The sequence below is a fragment of the Barbus barbus genome (genome assembly GCF_936440315.1).
Source record: "Barbus barbus genome assembly, chromosome: 34".
Taxonomy (NCBI): Eukaryota; Metazoa; Chordata; class Actinopteri; order Cypriniformes; family Cyprinidae; genus Barbus; species Barbus barbus.
This window is the reverse complement of record NC_136762.1, coordinates 5,226,195-5,253,439: the sequence shown is the minus strand read 5'-3', so window position 1 is coordinate 5,253,439 and position 27,245 is coordinate 5,226,195. Positions and strand designations below refer to the sequence as shown.

Genomic DNA, 27,245 nt, shown 5'->3' with positions numbered 1-27,245 from the left:
AGCATCTGTCCTCTTTTTAATGATCCTCTTGGCTTCCTTCCATTGCATCATCTCCTGTTACACTTTTCCACCACAAACCCTTAACTTCACTCCGAAAGTTTTGAAATCTAGCCAAAGCAACTGCAAAGTTGCGAATGTAGCCCAAAAAACACCCCCTCCACCTCTACCAGCCGTCCTCCAGGAGGAAGAGGAGGAGGATGGCGGAGGAATATTCGGCAGATAAGCCTCTCCTTTAGCCCCCAGCCTGACAGACAGATGCTGCTCTCGCTAGCATGCGGGGGAGGGAGAAGAACAATACATAAATATTAATCAGATGGAAGATCGAGAGGCTCATCGCACCCAGAGAGAGAGAAAGAGACTTGTAAGAGAGCTGAAAGTCAAGGCTTTTGGAAGGATGAAAATGTAATTATGCGTATTGAATGTCTTTATACGGCCTGAGGCTAGAAAAAGTCATGAAGTTAAGAAATGTAAAACTACACATGCACAGCGCTTTGTCTTACTTGACAGCGTTATTCTCATTTGAACAAACCACTAACTCAAAATATTAAACTTCAGCATGTAACCTGCCTTTGAGCGATATCTGAAATCATGCAGTTTGTTCAGGAGAGGTGTGCTGTTACTTTTTCAAGTGATTGAAAAAAAGCCACAGACTTGCGTTGAAGGACCCGAGCCATATCTAAGAGACCAGAATCTCATACAGACTTGTTAGTGTGCTCTTTTGAGCAACAACCTAGCAACCGTCCAGAATGCCCTAGTAACTGCACTGCAAAACATTAGAAACACCTTAGCAACTCTATGGCATGTTTAATGCAGGGATGTACCACTGACACTGTAATCTGAAGATATAAAAATCTAGTGGTTTGTATAATAATAATAATAATAATCATTATTATTATTATTATATTTGTCACATTAATATACCATGTTAGAGTTTTAACAGATTTAGACATGATTTATCCAATCATTTTTTTTGAGTCTGAGTGCTCTCTTTCATAATTATTATTAAATCACTTTAAAGTCATTATCTGATTCATAAATCTTAACTAAGACGAGTCGAGAGAATTTTTCTCTATTAACACATGATCAGTTGACAGATCTATCCTTTTGTCTCTCACAGGTCAGCGCTAGAGTATAATTACCCAACTCATTTGTTAATAAAGCGGTGTTGATGAATGTGAAGATGTGTACAAGTTTTTTTATTAATTAATTGCATTTATCCGTTGCTGATAATTGGGTGACCTCATGTATGTTTTTGCTGTAGAGTTTATTGCTACATTAGTCATGGCCAGAGGCATAGTTGTTGATGAAAGGGTAAGCATGGGTGATTAGTTGGCACAGATTTACCCACCCACCCACCGACTGTGTGTGTGTGTTCCCACCCACCGACTGTGTGTGTGTGTGTGTGTGTACTGTTCGTTCCTCTGCTCCACACGTATGAGTGACACAGAGCTGGAGGGCACAATCTCTCTTCCCTCACTCTGTTTGTTCTCCTGTCTCGATAGGGAACCCCATTAAGTCCAATTAAGTTTTCCTTGTAGTCACCCTATCAAATAAAACTCGTACACACCCTCCTGCAGACGGGTGCCTTCACACACAGCGTGATTTACTGCGTCTGGCATTCCCGTGACCTAAAAATACTTAACCGAACTTTCAAACAGGTGTCTCTGCACCCCTGTTGAATGGAAACTAACATTTGAGCACTGCTGGAGCGTGTTAGCATTTTAGAGGACTTAATGAAATGACATCTGTTTCAGCAACAAAAGAACATTTATTTGTGCCTCGGGGATTGTAAGCATGACTAAATTTGCAAATGGTTAAAGAATGAGCTAATCTTTCTCGCTCTCTCTCTCTCTTTCAGTGTTACGTGATGATTTCAGACAGAACCCTACGGATGTGGTGGTGGCTGCTGGAGAGCCGGCCATCCTGGAGTGCATTCCCCCTCGTGGACACCCGGAACCCACCATCTACTGGAAGAAAGACAAAGTACGAATCGATGAGAAGGATGACAGGATCAAGGTGAGAAATGGGCACTATTCATATTTAGGGTTGAAAGGGCTGAAAATGTTCTGAACATTTTACAAAAAATCCAGGAAAGTGTCCAAAAATCCTGGAATGTTTCTCGACATTTTCCCAGAAATGTTCTACCTCTTTGCAACCCTATTCATATTCAGTTTTATTGTTTTTATTTTATTTTATTATTTAAAAATATTATATGTATGTTATAAATTATTAAAATCTTTAATTACAATATTTTTTAATTTAATATTATTTAATTAACAATTTTTTTTCATTTTTCAGACTCTAAGATCCTTTAAATTCACTTGCTTGCTTTTGCAAGAAAAAAATTTGCATTAATGTATTTTGTTACACTTGTATGGGTTTTGCTTGTTTGCTTGTCATAGTGCTTACATATTGTTGCTCTTTTGTTGTTTTTGATTGCTTCTATTGTCCTCATTTGTAAGTTGCTTTGGATAAAAGTGTCTGCTAAATAACTAAATGTAAATGTTTTGTTTTGGTTTTGCAACATTCACTTGCTAAAAAGTTTTGTAAGACCCAAAAAAAAAAAAAAAAAATTCTAAACCAAAAATGTTTTTTGTTTTAAGGCAAAAACATTCTGACACTTGTCTGGTCATGTTTCCAGTACAAAGGTGTATTGTTCAAAGATAAATAATTTTAAACTAATTGACCCTTTTTTGCAACAAAGAAAGCTTTATTTAAGGTGTGGAATGGTGGTTAATGATCTAGCTTTGAATCTAGAATCTAAAAGTTCAAAACCAGCAAAAGGTGAATCATAAACCCCATCTATTTTGCCCTTGAGCAAGACATTTAACTTCAGGTAGCCCCACAGAGAGTAACTTATCGCACGAGCTGTCACAGAGACTGTAACGTTCCTGTCTTCCCCTTCAGATCCGTGGAGGGAAGCTGATGATCTCCAACACGAGGAAAAGCGATGCTGGCATGTACATCTGCGTGGGCACCAACATGGTCGGTGAGAGAGACAGTGAGACGGCCCAGGTCACTGTGTTCGGTATGTGCCAACTCTAGTCTGACATTTCTAAACCACAAAAAAGTCTTAAAATATAAAAAAATATTTGAGTCATGCTCTTAAAATGTTTAACATCTCAGCTTATAGTTGATGCTTTTGTAAACAAGCAAGTTTGAACGATTTTTGCAGCGTGAGAGATTGTGACATGTTTAATTCCTCTATTATGCTTGTGTCTTCACATTAGTCATAAAACATGGCGGAGCACAAAAGCTTGATACTCTTACACAATACCACAAATCTCTGTGAGAGCTTCTGTTCGGGATCTGTGACTCGATGCTGAGTCACGGCGAGTGAATGAGGTCTCGCGTCCCTTATGTCCATTTCTTGTCTACGTGTCTTTCAGAGAGGCCCACGTTCCTACGACGGCCCATTAACCAGGTGGTTCTGGAGGAGGAGGCGGTGGAGTTTCGCTGTCAGGTGCAGGGAGACCCGCAGCCTACCGTCCGCTGGAAAAAAGACGAAATTGACGTCCCCCGCGGGAGGTGAGATGGGGACACGCTGGCAGAAACATCTGCCAGTCTAAAGCATTATTTCAAACGTCTGCTCGCGCAGCCATAAAAGCTATCTGTGATGTAGGTGTTGAGCTCCATGCTGAGGCCCATTTTCAGAAACACACCGGCTCCGTCGTGAGGCCCCCTGCAGATAATATAAGCCAGAGCTGCGTCGTGGGCCTCAGTGGTTGTGTTCTTTTGCTCCGTGCTGAGGCCCTGAGGTAAAGACAGGTGAGGCTGCAGGTGGACCGGTGCAGGTGAGGCTCTGGCACGGCAAAAAAGACGTTACGAGCCCTCAGGCCTCTTCATTCAAACTGTGATGGTGAGATAAAGAGAGGGAGAGAGGATGAGAACACTTTTGACAAAGATCATCCTTCAGGCCATACAAAAAAAGCTTTAGTCAAGGAACAGATACATTGTGTCAAAAGTAATAAATCTGGGATTGAATTCATAAAAAACACAATATAAGATGGGAAATGATCATAGGGCTGAGAATTAATATTTTAATATTTAATATTAATATTTTTGTTAATATTTTACTTTTTACTTTTACAAAAAAGTAGTATGTTTTTTTTAATCTAAATTATTAAATTCACTTTTTATTATACAATTTTGGGGTCAGTTTTTTTTTTTTTAAAGAAATTAATACTTTTATTTAGCAGGGATGCATTAAACTGACAGTAAAGACATTTAAAATCTGTGAAAATATTTATGTGTCAAATAAATGCTGTTCTTTTCAACTTTATATTTATCAAAGAATCCTGAAAAGAAAAGAAAAAAAACTATTATGATTACGAGAAAAAATATTAAGCAGCACAACTGTTTTCAATTGTTATAATAATAAGTATTTTCTGATTACCAAATAAGCATATTAGAATGATTTATGTCTTTTATTTATTGTTTGAATTATTTAGTCACATTTAAATGGATTTGTTTTCATTTTTATTTTATTTTATTTTAAAAAAATTTGGCAAATCTCTTGTAAATATAAAGATTTAAGATCTAAAATAAAGTTCACTTGCTAAAAAGTTAAAGAAAATCAGCATATTATACATTTCAGAATATTACGTTTTTTCTGTATTTTTGACTAAATCCTTGGTATTGGTTAATTTCTCTTCAAAGAATACAATGGTACATGCTCAAAAACACAGTACACAGTAAAACCCAAAACCTATAATAAAGCCATGGTACTTTTTTTGTAGATTAAATATTCTGAGAGTAAAGTATTAAAATAAATATTCTGCAGCAAGAGTCAAAACAGCCTCAGCGATTGAGACGGTTCCAAACATGTGTGTGTCCTCAGCCAGCAGATAAGGATGTGAGCAGCGCTTGTGTTTTTTGAGTGCTATCATGTCATGTTTGTTTGTCTGTGATATGGCACAGGTCACATGGCCACATGCTCTCACAAGCACGCAGACAAAATAAACCGTCCCGTCTGTGTACTTTTCCCACATACTCCATATCTACACAGATTTCAAAATACTCCTGTTTAACAGTTCTGAAAGGCCAAAGTCAGTTGAAGTCAAAACTTTACATACACCTTTCAGAATCTGCAAAATGTTAATTATTTTACCAAAATAAGAGGGATCATACAAAATGCATGTTATTGTTTATTTAGTACTGACCTGAATAAGATATTTCACATAAAAGATATTTACATATAGTTCACAAGAGAAAATAATAGTTTAATTTATAAAAATGACCCTGTTCAAAAGTTTACATACACTTGATTCTTAATACTGTGTTGTTACCTGAATGATCCAAAGCTGTGATTTTTTTTGTTTAGTGATAGTTGTTCATGAGTCCCTTGTTCATCCTGAACAGTTAAACTGCCTGCTGTTCTTCAGAAAAATCCTTCAGGTCCCACAAATTATTTGGTTTTCCAGCATTTTACCAGCATTTGAACCCTTTCCAACAATGACTGTATGCTTTTGAGATTCATCTTTCCACACTGAGGACAACTGAGGGACTCTCATGCAACTATTACAGAAGGTTCAAACACTCACTGATGCTCCAGAAGGAAAAACCATGCATTAAGAGCTGGGGCGTGAAAACTTTTTGATTTTCTTTTTGAGTTTCTGAAGGGCAGTTCTAAATGAAAAAAATATGATATTTAGGCAAAACAAGAAAAATGTACTCATCTTCATTCTGTTCAAAAGTTTAATGGCTTTTCCTTCTGGAGCATCAGTGAGTGTTTGAACCTTCTGTATGTATGAATGTGTGTATATATATATATATATATAATGTATATATAAAAACAAAATTACTAAAACTTTACAATTAAAATGAAGACAGAAAAATATTTAAAAAAATGGAAACTATAATATTATTTAAATGATACTAAGTAACACTGGTTTATTTTTAATCCATTCGTCATAATCATGTTCTGTCCTTATACTGTCCAATTGCTGAACGTAATAAATTCATAAAGATTAAGATATAATTACTTTACCATGTTCCTTTCATCAGATCACAAATGTCGTTCTGTGCATTTCCATGAAGACTTTTCTTGGTTTATTAGTTTTGTAAGAAACAATTAGATTAATCTACATTATTCAGCTGTCAGCTAAAACACACATAGTAATTAATTCAGCGAGTGCCACAATCAGTGTATCTGTCAGGTAATAATTCAACATGCTTCTTCTCTTTTCTTTCCAAGAAGCATATCGAGAAATTAATTCGGTTTTGAGAAAGAAACAATGACAATCTAATAATTAAATAACTCAGTCTCGCAGCACGTAATTACCACAAGACCGAGACTAGAGAAAACACGTGTCTCGTCGTCTTATTTTATTTCCCGCCTCTGAAGCGGCAGATTATTTTAATTTTGACATTCTCAGCCGTCACCCGTTGTGCAGAGTCACTTGTATTTTCCTCATCGGCTCTCTCGCTCCTGATTATGTAAATGTCTGACTTCAAAGAGCTTGCGTATGTGGTAGATAACGGCTTGGAAACCAGTTGACCTTCAGGTTATACAATCACACAGACACCCACATTCACAAAACACGTTATAGTCACATTTAATAGGTGAATACCTTTGGAAACGGCGTTTGATTCGACCATCAAATCTTTTTCTTGTCGTGTGGAATTCTCTTACAGAATTTCACAAACTTCTGCTGCTGTCAGGATGCCTGTGCTGTTCATACAGAGATGAGATATGAAGTCATTAGCTCATCAAGTTAACACCAAGCCATTTGGCGCAGACTTTCACAGCAACTCCAAGCTCCAAGTACAAATTAACATGGAAAAGACACTCAAAAGCTGTGTCTGCAAATGTTTACACCCCAAATCTGTCAGGAACGCATGCTGCGTAATATGTGTGTGTGTTGTTTGGAGGCCGATGGAGTGTAGTGTATCCTCAGCATTGCCCTGTTTTGTGTGTAATTGCATTCCTATCCTAATAGAGACCAGATCCAGCTCAGAGAGGAAGCACATACAGAGCGCTACTGTTTCTGTGTGTGTGTGTGTGTGTGTGTGTGTGTGTGTGGTTCTCATTCTACCAGGCTCGTTTCATGCAATATTTAGTCTTAGTGGTTGAAAATCTGATTTGCATCTGTTTACGCTGTTTCTTTAATCTCCGTCTCTCTCTCTCTTTCTGTGTCCAATCACATCAGACTTTGCCTCAGGCTCTGTCAGAAAGACACTTGCTACATTGGAGTGTTTAGCTTCTGTGCAGTGTCATTCTCCTTCCGTTTTCATTCGAGCAGTATCTGCTTTATTTTCCTAAACCTGAAGCAAACCTGCACTTAATCAAAGCATGTAATATGTCCCAAAGTAGTATGGTGAAGTTAGCATTTGTAGACTGTAGATGAGATGAAAATGAATTTCTTTATTTATTTTTCTTTATCATTATGAGTGAATCTCAAGAAAATTGAGAATGGCCAGGTGATATTTTAACTCCACAATCGAATATATATGGAATTTTATAATATATATATATATTTATAATTTTATTTTAATGAGAAATAAATAAATTATATTATTACTGTATTATTACTGTAATATGAATATATGTGACCCTGGACCACAAAACCAGTCATAAGTGTAAATTTTTCCAAATTTAGATCATCTGAAAGTTGAATAAATAAGCTTTCCACTGATGTGTAGATGATTTATGATAGGACAATATTTGGCCGAGATACAACTATTTGAAAATCTGGAATCTGAGGGTGCAACAAAATCTAAATATTGAGAAAATCCCCTTTAAAGTTGTTCAAATGAAGTTCTTAGCAATGCATATTACTAAGAATCAAAAATTAAAAAAAATTACTAATCAAAAATTACTAATCAAAAATTAAGTTTTAATATATTTACGGTAGGAAATTTACAAAATATCTCCATGGAACATGATCTTTACTTAATATTCTAATGATTTTTGGCATAAAATAAAAATGGATCATTTTGACCCATACAATGTATTTTTGGCTATTGCTACAAATATACCCCAGCGACTTAAGACTGGTTTTGTGGTCCAGGGTCACATTAAATTGTGTGTGTTTGTAAACTACATAATATGAATATACATAATATAAGTAATAATAATTATAATATGAATAAATTACATTAAAATTCAAATGTACACTATGTAGGAGATTGTTGGGAAAAAACTAGGCTGCATTTTCTTTTTACTGTATATATTTCTTTTGATTTTGCCCAAACCCCACCCCCCCCCCCCCCCCCCCCCTTTTTTTTTTTTTAACTGAAGCATTCTGTGTTTTGATTGTATATCGTCTTCATAAACAACAGTCTGCAGAAGTATAATTCTGGTCTTATTGGTCCTCATGTCAGGGATCAGTCTGTTTCCTGCGCCACATGGCGTGCTCTCTGAGCCCTGCTTCCTGTGGAAGGGTGGATCTGGAGTGACAAACAGCAGACAGAATGTTGTCTAGCTGTCAGACAAAAACCGCTATGGTGCAACACCCTCTCACACTTCCTCACAGACGTGCATACACTCTGTAGAAATCCCAATTATAGCAAAATACTACAAAGAAGATCAACCTGCAAGGCCTTGTCAACTTCTCAACCGCACTTTCACCTCACACACACACGCTCACTCACAGCTCATCACCTTTGGCTGTCAGTTTCCAGGACATAGTGCTCCTGAAGTATCTAGGAGCTGCCAGAGAGGTGCAGATCAATAAGGTTGGATTCTACATCTCAAATCCCTCTCTGTACAGTCTGACCTGGAATCGGCCTGTTTTTCTGATTAGCTCCCAGATACGCCCACTTCTCTCTCTCACACACACACACACATCGGACGCCTCATAAATATTGGAAGCATCTGCGGTTCCAGTTTGAAAGCCTCCTTCTCTGTAGAGTGTGTCATTGTTGGATAATTGATCTTTCTCTGTCAGTAATGAAAAAAAAAAATGCAGTGTTACTATACAGTGGTCTTTCTCTGAATATACCAGATTTTTCTCATATGGTGTTCTAAATAGCATCTGCTATTATGTATTGTAAACTGTAATGATAATTGTAATATATCTTATGTATTACACACTACCGTTCAAAAGTGTGGGGTTGGTAAGACTTCTTTTATGTTTTAAAAATAAGTCTCTTATGCTTACTGAGGCTGCATTAAAAACGGGGAAAAAATTTGCAAGTTCAAAAGTGCAGCTGTACTTGTGTATACTAGTGTATACTGTACTTATGTTTATCACATAGTCAGAAGTGATTTCTAATTGCTGTACTCATCTTCTCTTTGTATGTGTTTCAGGTATGATATTAAATATGATAAAGATGACTATGTACTGAGGATAAGGAAGGCAGCGGCGAGCGATGAAGGAACCTTCACCTGTGTAGCTGAGAATAGAGTTGGCAAAACGGAGGCGTCTGCCACCCTCACGGTCAGAGGTCAGTTGAGTATTGAAGTCTACCACAAAAGTTAAATGACACTGCCTCACATGACAACTTTCCAGCCTCACAGGGTGGTTGGTTGCCTTCAAAAATGTGCATTTAATCAAAATGTTTCAAAGCAACTCATGCAATCAGCTTAGTCGAATGCTGTTGATTGCATCATTGATTACTAATTACTGTTTTTGATTACTTAATTATAATTATTGATTGTTGTATTCCTAAATTGTACACCTGTTTAAGTGCTTAAAGAGACGAATCACATTACTTTTTTATAGAAAAAAAAGATAAAAATAGATTTATTTAAATTTATTTTTTTTGTATCTTTGACAAACAAAACCAAATATTACTTCATTTCACAGAGACCCAACAGTGCATTTATGCTGATCTTGGTTATTTGACTCTATCATAATGTTTCCCTTTACTGGAAATCAATAGCAGTGTAATGCGTAGTCTCAGTCTAAAAGAGTGAGATAACCTCCTGATGGGTCTCAAATGAACTCCTGAAGTGTAATTTAGGTGGGGGGTGATCTTGCCCTGAGCACAAATCCTTTTTATTATTTACACCCCCTGGAATGGAGGCCACCAACCCCCCCTCTGCACACACATAAACACGCTATCTCCTCAGTTCCACTGTGGCACTCCAGCCAAAACCAGCGAAACCATTTCACAGTTTACTGGTGCAGACCGACCTCGAAAAGCCCAGCTCAGATGGGCAAGGTTAATAATTTTTTTTTGTTTTTTGTTTTTTTTTTCGTCATAATCTCCCTCTCTCCCCTTCCACCTCTTCTCCGTCACCCTTCTCTTCTCACCACATTAAACTAAACTGCCTAGATGCTCTATGGAGGGCTTTAAAACCTCATTGGGGGGAGGTTCAGTGGCCTTCAGGAGGGGTCTGGAGCTGCCAATGGGGACAGCTGTCAATTTTCAGCCCTTTTGAAAGCGAGATTTACAAGCGGACAGAGTTCAGCCATGAAGGGATGTGTGGGGATGCAAAGTGGAGGGGTTTTACACAAGCTAACTTTCAAGAATTAGAGGAGGGAAGGAAGGAGAGGACAGCACTCTGAGCGTGATTGCTCCCTCTTAATGTCAATATGGCATCAGCCTCCTCGACAGCTCCACTACTGCATTAAATATGAACTGCTTTTTTTGTCAGCTAGTTTCTCTTGGCCATTCTGTCTATTTTGCCCACATTCTGTCTTGCTGGTTCAGCTTCTTCACAAGGAGCTGTGTATATAGACTTCATTATTGCAGGTGAAGCAGATTTCATAGCTTGAATTGTATCCCGGACGAGCCCCCGATTTTAATGACTTTATATGAAATAAGATACCTGTGAGTTAAGGAGGAGAGACAGGAGTGCTGGTTTTGATTTTTCAGCTGTCCACATGCTCACACAATGAAAATAAACATTTAATTTGTCTGCCACCGGGTGGTGCTAGACCAGATGAGCATTTTTATGATGTTTATTTGAAGGTTCCGTTCAACAATAAAGTGAAAAAATGAAATTTAATAAAATACATTGCATTTTCTCTCTCCTCCTTGCATCTCCGCTGTGGAATCTGTTTCCACCGACCAACATTGTGCTAAAATGGGGGGGGGGACATTGCCATTGTTCATTCTGAATTTGGTTTCTTTTGTTCCTGAATCTTTTCACTTTCTTCTTTGTTCGTCCTTTCTGTTTGTGTCTGTCTTTTGTCATTTTTTGTTGTCTTCACTCCACCATTGTTGTGTCTTCAGCTCGCCCTGTTGGTAAGTACCCATCCCAGTCACTCCTTCATGCTGCATGTGTGCCTTCTGTGCTCCTTCCTCCTCTCCTGCTACACACACACACACACACACTTACAGTCTGCTGTACTACTTCCCCTTCCCATCGTTATGAACTTGATAGCGCTTAACTAAGGTAACAAAGTAGAGTTTTATCCTGTACTAACCTGTGGCTGTACTAATTACATTTATTATAGGAATATAGGTTGTGATAGTACTGCTAAAAAAAGCTTATGAGTGTGTTATTTGCTTAAAACTTGTGGCTTCTGCTTAATGAATATAATCACCAGTCTTCCTAACACACACAGCCATCTGGGACTACATTTGGCTGAGTTGAAATACTTTAAAACAACGTGTTCTAGCATTGAGAGCGGGTGTTCGATTAGTCATGTCAGTTTCTGTTTATTTTTCTGTCTTTGTGTGCATTTCGGAGAGAGCGTGCAAGCTTTTTTCTCCTGTTGTTCTCATATGTGTTTATTACAGCTCTCAGAAGTGTGTTTAGTCATGAACTCTCTCCAGTACGAAGCAGATGTGCTCCGTCATGAATTAAATATGGGAGCCGATCAGCTATTCTGCTCTTTCAGGGCTTCGTTCTCCCAGCAGACTCTTCCCAATGGAAAGAGTCCAGCATGTGTGTTATTCACACAACACACATGCATTGAAGAATGTGGCAGGGATGCAATCACAGTTTATTTATGGCTAGCTTTGTTCTACTCTTTAGAATCCTCTCTGGAGCGGATAGACTTGGGGTGTGTGTGTGTGTGTGTGTGTGTGCATGTTTATGTGGTTTATGAGGACACAAATTTGTATAATGACATGGGTATGACAGAGGTATTACAACATGAAGGTGGTTTATGAGGACACTGCCTATGTCCCCGTAATTCAAAAGGCTTAAAAAACATACTAAATGGTGTTTTTTTGAAAATCTAAAAATGCACAAAGTCTCCTGTGAGGGCTAAGTTTAGGTGTAGGGTTGGTGTAGGGCAATAGCACACACAGTTTGTTCAGTATAAAAACCATTACGCCTATGGAGAGTCCCCATAAACCACAAAAACCAACGTACGTGTGTGTGTGTGTGTGTGTGTGTTTTCCTCCCCTCCTGGCCAAAAAGGGCTTTAATACTCAACTGAACAACAAAGTTGAGCGTCCATGTCGTTAAACAATCACTTTGAGTGAGTGGCATGGGTAAATGCCCATCTTTTATGCCCGCTCGCTCCGATGCAAAAGAAAAAACTCTGGGAGTAGAATGAAACCAGGCCAATCTGTGATTTAAAGCCTTTGTGTTATGTCCAAACTCACAGAAGTGCCCGCGCCACCGTGCGCCCAGATTGGGAAGCCTGTAAATCTGCCACCATCTGTAACTTGCCTGAATGTGTCAGCCTTAGTCAAGTACAGCCTCACAAAAAAGGGATCAGCCACATAAATCACAAACACTTGCAGACTTCTCTTGTCCACAGTTGCCAGCTGCACAGACAGTAGAGGGGCTCATTTAGGGATCAAAATAGAGGGGGAAAGTGTTTTTCCGTAGTCAGACCTTTTCTTTTGTAGATGGGTGTACCGTGAGTAATGGTTCCCCTGCTAAACAAACTCAACTGTTTGGAGTCCTGCATCGAGATTTATTGTTGTGGCTACAAATATAAAACTAACACAGCATCAGAATGTTCAAATTACATGCTAGTTGTTGTTTTTGGTCTGAATTTGTGACTTATTGTGAACCTCATGACTGAAAAGTATCAGTTTTTAACAGTAGTACATTCTGTGTTTTCTTTTGTTCGGTTAAAAATGATTGATTGTATGGTCGCCGTCCAGAGTTGCTGGCAGAAGCAAATTGTTCTTTTATTTAGGTCAGCTAAAACATGCATTCCTCCATATAAAGACCTTTTCTCCATCCTTGAAACTCCCTAACTGTACATTCTCCTGTGAGAGGTACCGTCTGCAATAGCATTTTATCTTCTCACAAGCTCCAGCTGCCATTCCCTGCCTTTGAAGACTCTGACAAACCTTTTTTAGACGATTGCTGCCCTAACCTTCTCATTAAGGAGAACGTAACATTGACTCCATGTCAAGGGGAAAGTTTGGATCCCTGTTTCTGAATTCTGATGCCATTTTAAGGTCAGGTTAAACAAGGAAAGCAGGGAAGATGGTACTTTTAATTGGTTTATTTGAATGTGCTCTGCAGGAATGTTGGCTAAGTTTCTGTGCCGGGTGAGTTGAGAGGTTAAAAATACTTTGCTTTTGTGTGACGCATAAGGCGGGAAAAAATGAGAACTTGACCCAAGTTGGCAGTTAGAATGGAGAATGATGTCCATTAAAATGTCAACAGCAATTCAGTGTTTTCCAAGCTTGTCCAGCTTGTGACCTCTCCTTGTCTTCGATACAGGAATAGAAACTGTTTTGTGTACCTAGAGTCAATAGAGTCAAGCATTTAAACCCACTTACAAAAGAACTGTCCACTCAAGTTCACGGTGTGGCGTCCACACTCAGCTTCTCCTCTCCGTGTGTCCTGACCGGAATGACCCACCCTTCCCTCTGGTGTTGTGACCGCAGCACGGCTGTGTCTGAAAGCTGCCGTCATTCATTCGGTACCCGCCATCCGTGGCCCCACCTGGATGAATGGCTTCCCGTGGTTGCTGTCGCTGTCCTTGCTGTTTGTGGTCAAAGCAAACAGAAAATCCTAAAGGCCGATTGGTGTCGGAAACGGGCTGATGCATGGAAGCTCTGTCTCAGTGGCCTCGGCAGTCAATGCCTGTAGATGCCTGATGTTCCCACTGACTGCCAGTGATTAGCATTTTTGTGTCGGTGTGTGTTTGTGTCGAAGGGTATGGTGTAATGTTATTGTCTTTGGTTCTTGACTCAGCCGCACCCCAGTTCGTGATCAGGCCGCGGGATCAGATTGTGGCACAGGGACGGACCGCCAGTTTTCCCTGTGAGACCAAAGGAAACCCACAGCCGGCAGTCTTCTGGCAGAAAGAAGGAAGTCAGGTAAGAGCACAGCTTTCTCTCTTTAGTGGTTAGCATGCATGCTTCAGGCATGTTGATAATAAAACGGGTGAACAAATCCCTTAGACTTATATTGAAGAAGGGATACAAGGTATAGGGATGGGTCACCTAGAATCCACCCAATAGACCTTAGTAATAGCAAAACTGGAAACCACCCAGAACATGTTAGCATTGTAGCAGTGAGCTTTAGCATGGCAAGCTAATTAAAAATTCCTATAAAAGTAATATAAAATGAGAAATAAAAGGATTTGATTCATAATCCCAATATTAAATGCAATATAACACTTTCTATTACATTTTCTGTCCTACCATTCCTCTCTTAAGTTAGATATGAAGGTATTTGTTAAAAGGCGAAATTAAAGCAGTTATTGAGTCATTAGTGTTGAGAGAAGCCTCTCAGTCACACTTGAGGATAATGGACCCAACATCTATCATGTGTGAGAGGCTAATTAAAAAAAGAGCCAAAGAAAGAAAGAAAAAAACATCATTTGGAGCATAATTTGGAGCATTAAAGTCATTAGGTGTAATTGAATCCGGCTAATGCCTTTTGGTTTCTGACGGTCAGCTATGAGGACTCCGAAATCAAAAGAGAGAGAGAGAAAATGAAAGGAAGAGTGGAGAGATCTCAAGGATATCAAAATCTGAGGCAAATGTGAGAGCTCGGTCAATGACGGCCATTAATGATCCCAGCTTGTTATCTGCCGTAATTAGCGAACGGGCTAAACCGGCCGCTGGTGGTGAATTAGCTTCGAATCACCTAGCCTCCTCCCTTTCCAGCAGGTTTCATTTCAAATACAACAGCCATGTCAGACAGAGTGAGTAAACAACGCAGCCCGAAGCAATTACTGGAGTCATTTGGACACAATGGATACACACAGTGAGAGAGATACACAGTCATGGTTAGCATACTGGTTAGCAAAAGCTTTATCTGCGGTGAGCCATTGTGTTGCACAATTTAAAGTCACGCCACCGTAATTGCTTTCAGAATTTTAATAGCTGATATACAGATAATAATTTACCACCTCTAATGCAAAAATGTCTTTCCTGGTGTGTTTATATTCTAAGAACGATGAGTTTCAGGTAGCACATTTTCCCTGGAAATGCTCTTTACACTTTTCTTGTTTGTTCACTTTTCTTTGTTTGTGTAGAACCTCCTGTTTCCAAATCAACCGCAGCAACCCAACAGTCGTTTCTCGGTGTCGCCCAGTGGAGATCTGACCATCACGGTGGTCCAGCGGGCAGACGCGGGATACTATATCTGCCAGGCTCTGACGGTGGCAGGCAGCATCCTGGCCAAAGCACAGCTTGAGGTCACAGACGGTAAGCACTGGGGTGGATTGGACCACAACAGGGCTTTGGGAATGTGGATTGATTTTTATATAGCTGGTGTTTCATTCTGTTTCTTTGTTTTTAGATACAGGTTTTTTTTTTAATGAAGCCAATCAGTTCCTTCTAAAATATTTTCTTGCACATGCCAGAAACTGAATCTGGCATGCTCATACTGTATATACAGTGGTCGAATTGTACAAATATTTTTAGGGGGGATGGTGTGGTCAATTTTTTTCTTCCTGTACCTAATTTTACATAATAATTACAAAATTTGTCCAATTTTTAAAAAGGTTTTTATTTAATGAAAAATTAGCCTTATTAAATTAACTATTATTGATAAGCTTTTTTCCTTTCTGCGGCCTGAAATGGAGCAAGTTTGGTCAATTTTGATAATTAAACAATATGTTGCTGAATGTATTTTTGTGATGGCACCTTGGCTGGTTTACGTCTCTCATGGATAAATAATGATGATAATAAAATTGCCAATAAGTGGCAGCAAGTCCTTGTATTAACGAATGATTTATTGAATTATTAAAATCAAACAATTATTTAAAAATGGCTGATTCAATTAGAAGCTAAACAAGTGAGACCATCTCAATGGATCGTTGAATTACTAGCTCACTCGATTCGTTCAAAAACAGATTCATTCAAGGGACGAAACATCATGTTGCACTGTTTTATCAAATTCATAGCACATTTGTGCTCACGAAAAAGTGCTGATATTTACAAAAGCACATGGCTTGTGCAATGAATATAAAAAATTTTTTTTTGTTTTTTTCTTTCATTGCTTGAATTATAAGGGCATTCTAATAGGGTTCATTGCGCAGTGAATGCTTTTGGACTCTCAAAACGTGATTTTTTTGGGGGGGGGTTTTGCAAAGTCGATGATTGGATAATATCAGCTCTCCTATCGTCTCCCAGGCCCTCACAGTCACACATACAGCACAATAACATTAGACTGGTTAGAGCTGATTAGAAAGGCAACAATAACTCAAATAACCACTCATTACAACCAAGGTATGCAGAATACCATCTCTGTACGCACAACACGTCGAACCCTGAAGCAGATGGGCTTCAGCAGCAGAAGACCTCATCGGGTGCCGCTCCTATCAGCTAAGAACAGGAAATGGAGGCTACAATTCGCCCAGGCTCACCAAAATTGGACAATAGTAAATTGGAAAAACATTGCCTGGTCTGATGAGTCTTGATTTCTGCTGCGACATTCAGATGGTAGGGTCAGAATTTAGCGTAAAGAACATGAAAGCATGGATCCATCCTGCCTTGTCTCAATGGTTCAGGCTAGTGGTGGTGGTGTAATGGTGTGGGGGATATTTTCTTGGCACACTTTGGGCCCCTTAGTACCAGTTGAGCATTGTTTAAACGCCACAGCCTACCTGAGTATTGTTGCTGACCATATCCATCCCTTTATGACTACAGTCTACCCATCTTCTGATGGCTACTTCCAGCAGGATAATGCACCATGTCACAAAGCTCAAATCATCTCAGACTGGTTTCTTCAACATGACAATGAGTTCACTTTACTCAAATGGCCTCCACAGTCACCAGATCTCAATCCAATAGAGCACCTTTGGGATGTGGTGGAACGGGAGATTCGCATCATGGATGTGCAGCCGACAAATCTGCAGCAACTGTGTGATGCTATCATGTCAATATGGACCAAAATCTCTGAGGAATGTTTCCAACACCTTGTTGAATCTATGCCACGAAGAATTAAGGCAGTTCTGAAGTCAAAAGGGGGTCCAGCCCGGTACTAGCAAGGTGTACTTAATTAAGTGGCCAGTGAGTGTATGTATATATATATATATATATATATATATATACATATATATATATATACATATATATATACATATATATATATATACATATATATATATATATATATATATATATATATATATATATATATATATATATATATATATATATATATATATATATATATATATATATATATATATATATATATATATATATATATATATATATATATATATATATATATATATATATATATATACATACATATATATATATATATATATATATATATATATATATATATATATATATATATATATATATATATATATATATATATATATATATATATATATATATATATATATATATACACTCACTCATATATAATAGATCCAAGATGGCGGCGCGAACACATCGCGAGGCTCAGCGTCTTACCAGATTTAGGAAAATAGTGTTAATTTACCTGGTTATTTCACTCGTGTTCGCGCGATTCAGTTATGCGAACTACAGCTATCGTAAACAGTCACTTTTGGACATCAACAAACAGTGTTCCAACATAGTTTTAGATCATCCTTTCGACTTCAGCGAACTCCCGCCGGAGCTACTGAGATCACCGCGGACAAGCGGATCACTCGTACCGACCGGAAGTGCTCGGCGTCGGCGTCGAGACCGTAAACAAAGACGGGGAAAGCGTGGAGGGCTGCGTGCTAAGCTAAGGCTAAACCCACATCGACCAGCTCTGCCCAGCATCTTCCTTGCCAATGTACGGTCTCTGTTGAACAAGATGGACGAACTAAAGATCTGGACCCTCACACAGAAATGGCTTATGGACTGTAATGTTATGTTCTTCACTGAAACATGGCTCTGCAACGATGTTCCAAACAGCGTGGTGCATTTGGATGGACGCTCTCTCTTCAGGGCTGACAGAGTAGCAGCAACCTCTGGTAAAAACAAGGGTGGCGGAGTATGCATTTATGTAAATAAATCATGGTGCAAAGACTCTGTCATTGTTGATACCTACTGCTCTGCTGAGCTGGAGTTCCTGATTATCAAGTGCAGGCCTTTCTATCTACCACGTGAGTTCACTTGCATTGTTGCTGCTGCAGTTTATGTACCTCCGGACGCTAATGCTAACGTGGCTATGAAAGAACTTTGTGCTGCTATTAGCAAATTACAAACCCTGCACCCGGATGGAGCCTTTATCGTTGCTGGGGACTTCAATCACTGCACTTTTAGATCTGTTCTCCCTAAATTTCATCAAAATGTCTCCTGCACTACAAGGGGACATAAAACATTGGACCACGTTTACACTAATGTGAGTGATGCCTACAAAGTCACACCCCTCCCCCACCTGGGTCAGTCTGATCACCTCTCTTTGTTCCTGCTCCCCAAGTATACCCCAGTCATCAAACGTGTGAAACCTACAACAAGGACTGTTAAAATCTGGCTGGAAGGTGCTGACTCCACTCTTCAACATAAATTCCAGCACACAGACTGGAGTGAGTTTGCTGTCCAGGCCACCACAAACTCTCAGATTAACATTGACATTTATACCAACTCTGTCATGGAGCACATCAACAGCTGTGTGAGCAGAGTGACCACACACAAAAAAATAAAAATTTTCCCCAATCAGAAGCCCTGGATGAACAGAGAGGTTCGCCTCCTGCTCAAAGCAAGAGATGCAGCCTTCAGGTCTGGAGACCAGGAGGCTTACAGCTCAGCCAGAGCCAACCTGAGGAAGGGTATCCGCCAGGCCAAACTCACACACAAACAGAAGATTGAAGAACACTTCAATTCTTCAGACCCCCGACGTATGTGGCAAGGCATACAATCTATCACAGATTACAAACCACCTAACTCTGTGCCCCCCTCCAGCTCTGCCTCCCTCCCAGACGAGCTCAATCACTTTTATGCTCGTTTTGATCAAAATAATAAGGAGATCTCACTCAAAGCTGAGCATCAACCCAGTGAACTGCCTCTCACTCTCTCCACATCAGATGTTTACTCCACTCTGTGCAAGGTGAATGCACGGAAGGCAGCTGGCCCTGACGGAATACCTGGTCGTGTGCTTAAAGCCTGTGCGGAGCAGCTAGCTGAGGTCTTCACGGACATTTTCAATCTGTCCCTGGCCCAAACAACTGTCCCCACTATCTTCAAAACCTCCACCATCGTACCAGTACCGAAACATTCCACTGCCTCGGTCCCTAACGACTTCCGTCCTGTTGCACTCACCCCCATCATTGCCAAGTGTTTTGAGAAACTGGTTGCATCCCACTTAAAATCCTGTCTCCCTGCTACACTGGACCCATTCCAATTTGCCTATCGCCACAATAGGTCAACAGAGGACGCCATCTCAACAGCGCTTCACTCTGCCCTCACCCACCTGGACAGTCAAAACACACATGTGAGAATGCTGTTCATAGACTTCAGTTCTGCATTTAATACAGTAATCCCCTCCAAGCTGATCTCCAAGCTCAGCCAGCTTGGAAACAGCACACCCATCTGCAATTGGATTCTAGATTTTCTGACTAACAGACCTCATTCCGTCAAGTTAGATAACCTCTCCTCCTCCATCATCACCCTGAACACCGGCGTGCCACAGGGCTGCGTACTGAGCCCTCTCCTGTACTCCCTCTTCACCCATGACTGTGTTCCTGTTTATGGCTCCAACACCATAATTAAATTTGCAGATGACACCACGGTGGTAGGTCTGATCAAGGATGACGATGAATCAGCCTACAGGGATGAGGTGCAGCACCTGGCTGTGTGGTGTGCCACCAACAATCTACAGCTAAACACCCAGAAGACAAAGGAGATCATTGTGGACTTCAGGCTGACTAGGAGTCATGCACACACACCCATCTACATCAACGGAGCTGAAGTGGAGCGTGTGTCGAGTTTCAAGTTCCTTGGCATCCACATCTCTGATGACCTCACCTGGTCCCATAACACCTCTACTCTGGTCAAAAAGGCACAGCAGCGCCTTTACTTCTTAAGGAGCCTTAAGAAAGTTCACCTGAATCCCAGGATCCTTGTGGAATTCTACCGCTGTACCATTGAGAGCATACTCACGAACTGCATCTCAGTATGGTACAGCAATTGCTCCGCATCTGACCGCAAAGCACTCCAGCGGGTGGTGAAAACTGCTCAACGGATCACCGGCACCCAGTTAACTTCCATTGAGAACATTTATTATAAGCGCTGTCTGGGCAGGGCAAGAAACATCATCAAGGATGCCTCTCACCCTAACCATGGACTTTTCACCCTCCTTCCATCCGGCAGGCGTTACAGGTGCCTACGCTCTCGCACTAGTAGGCTCAGGAAGAGCTTCTTCCCCGAGGCTGTGACACTTCTGAACGCCACACCACCAATCTAACCTGCACCTGCTTATTACTGCACTGGTCACAGTACTTTACACACATGCATTTGCACTACTCTTATTTTGCACAGACTGTACAAGTTATCACACTATAAACTGTATAAAGTTGTTACTACACAAAGCACAGTAAAATATTTCTATAAAATATTGCACTACTGCTATTTTGCATAGAATACATTGTCCTATCAATATTTTGCACACTCATCCAGCTGTATTTATTTATTACCACTGTTCTCACGTTTCTGCTGTTCATAATGTATATAATCCTACATTGCTCTGTTCATAATGTACATACAATCCCTACATTGCATTCCTATTTATATTCTGTATATACTCTGCTCAATACTGTACAATACTGTATATAGCAATTCCACTGTACATTCTGTAAATCATATCTTCATTTACTCTGCACTTATATGTATATAAAACACTATTTTCTTGCACTTCTGGTTAGATGCTAACTGCATTTCATTAGCTCTGTACTTGTACTCTGCATAAATGACAATAAAGTTGAATCTAATCTAATCTAATATATATATATATATATATTCAGTTTCGATAGATAGATGTGTGTGTGTGTATCTATCTATCTATCTATCTATCTATCTATCTATCTATCTATCTATCAAAAATCATTAGTATATTAAGTAAAGATCATATTCCATGAATATATTTTATAAATTTCCTTCCGTAAATTTATTAAAACTTCTTGATTAGTAATATGTATTGCTAAGAAATTAATTTGGACAACCTTAAAGGCAATTTTCTCAAATGTATAAATTTTTTTTGCACCCTCAGATTCCAGATTTCAAATAGTTGTATCGCTGACAAATATTGTTCTAACAAACCATACATAAATGGAAAGCTTATTTATTCAGCTTTCAGATGATGTATTAATCTCGATTTCAAAACATTGACCCTCATGACTGGTTTTGTGGTTCAGGGACACATATATAATTAGTAATTAAATTGTATTTTATTTAATATTTTATCATATGTTTTATAATTTTACAAATGGTGTTTTTATTATTACATTTGTTACAAAATATAAAATAATTACAACATATATGTATATATTAAATATAAATAATAAGGAATAAGAAAATAATAGAAATAATGGAAAAGTTCATATATACACTGAACAAAATTATAAACGCAACACTATTGGTTTTGCCCCCATTTTTCATGAGCTGAACTCAAAGATCTAAGACTTTTTCGATGTACACAAAAGGCCTATTTCTCTCAAATATTGTTCACAAATCTGTCTAAATCTGTGTTAGTGAGCACTTCTCCTTTGCCGAGATAATCCATCCACTTCACAGGTGTGGCATATCAAGATGCTGATTAGACAGAATGATTATTGCACAGGTGTGCCTTAGGCTGGCCACAATAAAAGGCCACTCTAAAATGTGCAGTTTTATCACACAGCACAATGCCACAGATGTTGCAAGTTTTGAGGGAGCGTGCAATTGGCATGCTGACTGCAGGAATGTCCACCAGAGCTGTTGCCTGTGAATTAAATGTTCATTTCTCTACCATAAGCCATCTCCAAAGGTGTTTCAGAGAATTTGGCAGTGCATCCAACCGGCCTCACAACCGCAGACCATGTGTAACCACACCAGCCCAGGACCTCCACATCCAGCATCTACACCTCCAAGATCGTCTGAGACCAGCCACCCGGACAGCTGCTGCAACAATAGGTTTGCATAACCAAAGAATTTCTGCACAAATTGTCAGAAACCATCTCAGGGAAGCTCATCTGCATGCTCGTCGTCCTCATCGGAGTCTCGACCTGACTGGAGTTCGTCGTCGTAACCGACTTGAGTGGGCAAATGCTCACATTCGATGGCGTCTGACACTTTGGAGAGGTGTTCTCTTCACGGATGAATCCCGGTTTTCACTGTACAGGCAGATGGTAGACAGCGTGTATGGCGTCGTGTGGGTGAGCGGTTTGCTGATGTCAACGTTGTGGATCGAGTGGCCCATGGTGGCAGTGGGGTTATGGTATGGGCAGGTGTATGTTATGGACAACGAACACAAGTGCATTTTATTGATGGTTGAATGCACAGAGATACCATGACGAGATCCTGAGGCCCATTGTTGTGCCATTCATCCACGACCATCACCTCATGTTGCAGCATGATAATGCACGGCCCCATGTTGCAAGGACAATTCCTGGAAGCTGAAAACACCCCAGTTCTTGCATGGCCAGCATACTCACCGGACATATCACCCATTGAGGATATTTGGGATGCTCTGGATCGGCGTATATGACAGTGTGTTCCAGTTCCTGCCAATATCCAGCAACTTCGCACAGCCATTGAAGAGGAGTGGACAACCTGATCAACTCTATGTGAAGGAGATGTGTTGCACTGCGTGAGGAAAATTGTGGTCACACCAGATACTGACTCGTTTTTGGGAGAAGACGAAATCAAGGAGAAATCAAGAGTTTGGAAACCACCAACGACACCAGCAACCAACAACGATCTGATCGGCTGAGAAAACAACAGTTAACAGACAAATCATAAAAGCTGTGAAAATGAATACTAAAAGACGTGTCTGTAAAATCACCAACAACTTCCAGAAAGCTGGGGTGATGCTCTGATAATTTACTGTCCTCAGCAGACTTTGACACAGAATTACAGATGCTACACAGCAAGATGCAAACCTCTGACCAGCACCAAAAATAGAAAGACAAGATTAGAGTTTGCAAAAAAGCACAAAGGTAAGCCAGGAGAGTTTTGGAACTGTGTTTATGGACCGATGAGACAAAGATGAACCTTTATCTAAGTGATGGGAAAACAAAAGGGAACTGCAGTGATCCCAAGCATACAGCCTCATCTGTAAAGCATTGTCTCTGGAATGAGCAGAATGAATTTGGAAGGGTACAAAACCATCTTGCCTACCAATACTCAAGAAAATGCCACCAGATTCATTGAGAAGTGCTTCATATTGCATCAGGACAATGACCCAAAACACCCTGCCAGTTCAGTCAAGGAATTCATAAGGGTAAAGAAATGGAAAGTCTTAGATTGCTCAAGTCAATCTCCAGATTTAAATCCGATTGAACTTGAATTTCACCAGCTGGAGAGGAGAGTAAAGGCAGAAACTCCCCAAAACAAGCAACAATTGGAATTGGCTGCATTGAAGGCTGGGAAAAGTATTTCAAAGGATGAGACAAGAGTCTGGTGATGTCTATGGGTCACAGACTCACAGACTCACACCTGATCTGCAACTAAATAATCGCTTTTAATCTTTTATATCTGCCTTATGTTCAACTGTCCCAATACTTATGCTCATATCAATGAGTGGGATGAACTCTAAAAGTGCTGTTCTTTTTATTTGGTAAAACATATATTTATTGAACCGGCTAATAATAAAATATGACATTCTGTAGTTTTATCTCATATTAATCTTTTAATCATATTTGCAAATGTCTTGACTCCACAGCCAACAGAGCAATTTTGTCTTTACTGCTCCAATACTTATGGAGGGAACTGTGTATAATATTGCATTATGCAGAAATTGTAAAATATGATTGATTAAATAATTATAATAATTATAAATGAAACATTATCATTATTAAAATAATTAGAATTATCAATAATTATTATAATTACATAGCTCATGTAAAAATATGAATCAAAAATGAAATGACTTTTGTTAAGCCCCCATTTTCAATATTTCGCTCTGTCACTCGCTGCCGTTCTCTTTTCACCACTCTTTCATTTCCCTTCATTCATATGTCAGCCTACACTTTTCACACCCAACACAAACGAAGGCCTCAATATCCAATACAAAAGTGTACTGGCAGAAAGATAAATGTCATATGAAAACCAATTCTGTTGCCGCTGGATCCATGTTAAGAGCTGAATTGGAATGTGGCCTTGAGCTCTCCCGCGCTGCATTGATTCTGCCTCGCTATGTGAAGTGAATAGCACGCCTGACGACCCTGAATTCTGCTCGCGTTTGAATATTACAGTAGCGCGTCTCTGTGAACTTCTCTTGACAGGAGGAAAACTTCATTTCAGCTCGAGAAGGGAGTGAAAACAGCCGTCCTTGAAAACTTCAGATACTGATGATGGAAAAATTGCTTTGGCAACAAAGCATGTTTTGGGTTGTGTAAGAGAGATTTTTTTGAAAGGAAAAAGTAGCAAGAAGTCAGTTTTTATGAACTTTTCAACTACATCTTCAGTCTATCAGTAAAAAGTAATTCTTTTAAAAGATGACAGCTGTTACAGTTGACTGCAAAGCATATAAATGAAGCGATCTTTTCTTAGAAACAGCATATGACCTAGACTGCTGTAAACGGCTTTTTCTCAGAAAGGAGTATGTGTGCGAGATGTTGTGGTGGATGACAGCAAAGAGGGATGACAGCAACGAAAGAGGAAGAGGGTCACGGCCACACCTGAGCTGGAGGAAGAGTGTGATTTAGTAGCTGTTGAGGTGGCAGAGAGAGCTGGACAGGTTCAAGGAGAGATTTGATGAAAAATGGCTGCTGTCAGACGGCACCACGGCCTTCATGCTGTCCGAAACCGTCCTGCCAGAGGAACAGCACTCCATCATGTCACGCCAACACACACATCATATGATTTAGTCTTATTACACTCACACACTAACCATAACACCTAATCTTAGCAGACACTGCAAAAGGTAGAAAGTTATCGTTTTTTTCCAATAAATAAGTAGTCAGTTAGCACTTAGTCATACATGCATATATATATGCAAATACATATCATATTGATATCAAATATAAATAATACAAATAATAAATTAGATTTTATTTTACAATTAAATTCATTATATTAAAATCATTTATTTTTTTATTTTTTTATATTTGTTTTGTATGGGAAACCCTTGTAAATACAAATACAAATCCTTTAAATTTATTATAACATTTCTGTTAACACCCCCCCCCCCCCCCCCCCCCCCCTCAATTTTCCATGATATGCATGAAAACTCCCCGTTTCTTGGAAACATCCCTATATCAAACATGTCCTTTCAGCAGGGCTGAGATTGGGTCGATTTGAAACAAATGCAGTCTAGTCAAGTTCAAATGCAACAGTGCAACACTAAAGACTCATTCAGTACAGAGGATGCAGCTTTAATCCAAATACAGCCATTATGCCTCATCAGTCTCTATCAATCCACACATGCATTTCTCTGGGGTTTATGTCGGCCTGATGGATGCGCCAGCAAAGCACTCTGGGGTTTATCCTCGGCGCGGAGTAATCCACATTGATGAATTAGGATGGCAACTCTTCATCCCTGAGCCTAAATGAGGCATTCTGATGGAGATTTGGACAATATAAATACCATCCTTTATTCAGAGCGAGACAAATAGTAATGCAGACAAGAATGGAAGAAGACTGCATCTGAAGCTGTATTTAAAGGTTAGAGGTGCAGTCTGTAATTAGCACCCACTGGCTTTTTGCTCATTAATTCACACCTGCTAATTAATGTGTCCTCAGAGGGGCAGGGGACAGGACATGGCTGTGATTATTGTATTATTATTAGTCAGAGAAATAAATGGTTGGCGCTTCTCAAGGGGCATTTGATGTACATTTGTACATCAGTTGTTGCTGCTTTATAGCTGAATCATATTTGTTTCATAAATGATGAGCTCAATTGAATCAACCCAACTTGAGCTGAATAATAACACTGTTTCCACCTTTAAAGCTGCTTATAGCTGAATTAAGTAAAGCCTTTAACCTTGCTACTACTATTGAACTAAACTGAATCAACACTGAACTGATGTGAGCTAAATAATGACATTTATGTTCTGTATTATCTAGCTGTTTTATAGTTAAACTGAGGTCACTTTGCAACATTCACAGTTATTGAACTAAACTGAATTAACATTGAGCTAAATTGAGCTAATAATGACACTATTGTCTTTTTAGAGGTTCTAAACAGCTGAAATTATCTTTGTTTCACAATTGAAGAACTTAAAACTCTTAATTTCTTGTTTATTACTGTGACGCTGCTTTATTGGATAAATAGCTATATAAATGAATGAATGTGAACACCAGTAGGCCTATGCAATCCCACAAAATTAATTTTTATATACTGTTTAATACAACTTTAATTCCTTACATATTTATTTATTTATTTATATTTTAAACATTTAGTTTTGATAATATAGTTCTATACTTTTAATAATATACATTATGTATTTATTTATTTGTCTATGCTTTATTTTGAGGTTTTCAGATTTTAATAACACAAAATAAATAACGAGAACAGATCCAAACAAACAAACAATAAATTAATGAATGAATAAATAAATAAATAAATAAAATGATAAAAAAAATAATTTACATTTATCTGACGCTTTTATCCAAAGCGACTTACAATTGCTATATATGTCAGAGGTCGCACGCCTCTGGAGCAACTAGGGGTTAAGTGTCTTGCTCAGGGACACATTGGTGTCTCACAGTGGATTCGAACCCGGGTCTCTCATACCAAAGGCATGTGTCTTATCCACTGCGCCATCACCACCCACGCAAAATGATGCCATCGTAATTGACAACTGTATCTATGTGCAGTGTATTATTTATTTATTCAGTCATTATTCATTCATTCATCCATTCCACAT

At 39.2% G+C, this 27,245-nt stretch overlaps 1 protein-coding gene across 3 annotated transcripts in view; it reads left to right on the top strand.

Moving 5' to 3' along the window:
* Window positions 1–27,245, top strand: part of LOC306854270 (roundabout homolog 2-like) — a 346,492-nt gene that overhangs the window by 262,161 nt on the left and 57,086 nt on the right. For all 3 annotated transcript variants that reach the window (XM_079392145.1, XM_079392146.1, XM_079392144.1), the window contains exons 3-8: window positions 1,859–2,016; window positions 2,908–3,028; window positions 3,390–3,528; window positions 9,254–9,399; window positions 14,012–14,136; window positions 15,303–15,474. In XM_079392145.1, the coding sequence (XP_079248271.1) occupies window positions 1,859–2,016; window positions 2,908–3,028; window positions 3,390–3,528; window positions 9,254–9,399; window positions 14,012–14,136; window positions 15,303–15,474 (861 nt within the window). The remainder of the gene's footprint in view (window positions 1–1,858; window positions 2,017–2,907; window positions 3,029–3,389; window positions 3,529–9,253; window positions 9,400–14,011; window positions 14,137–15,302; window positions 15,475–27,245) is intronic.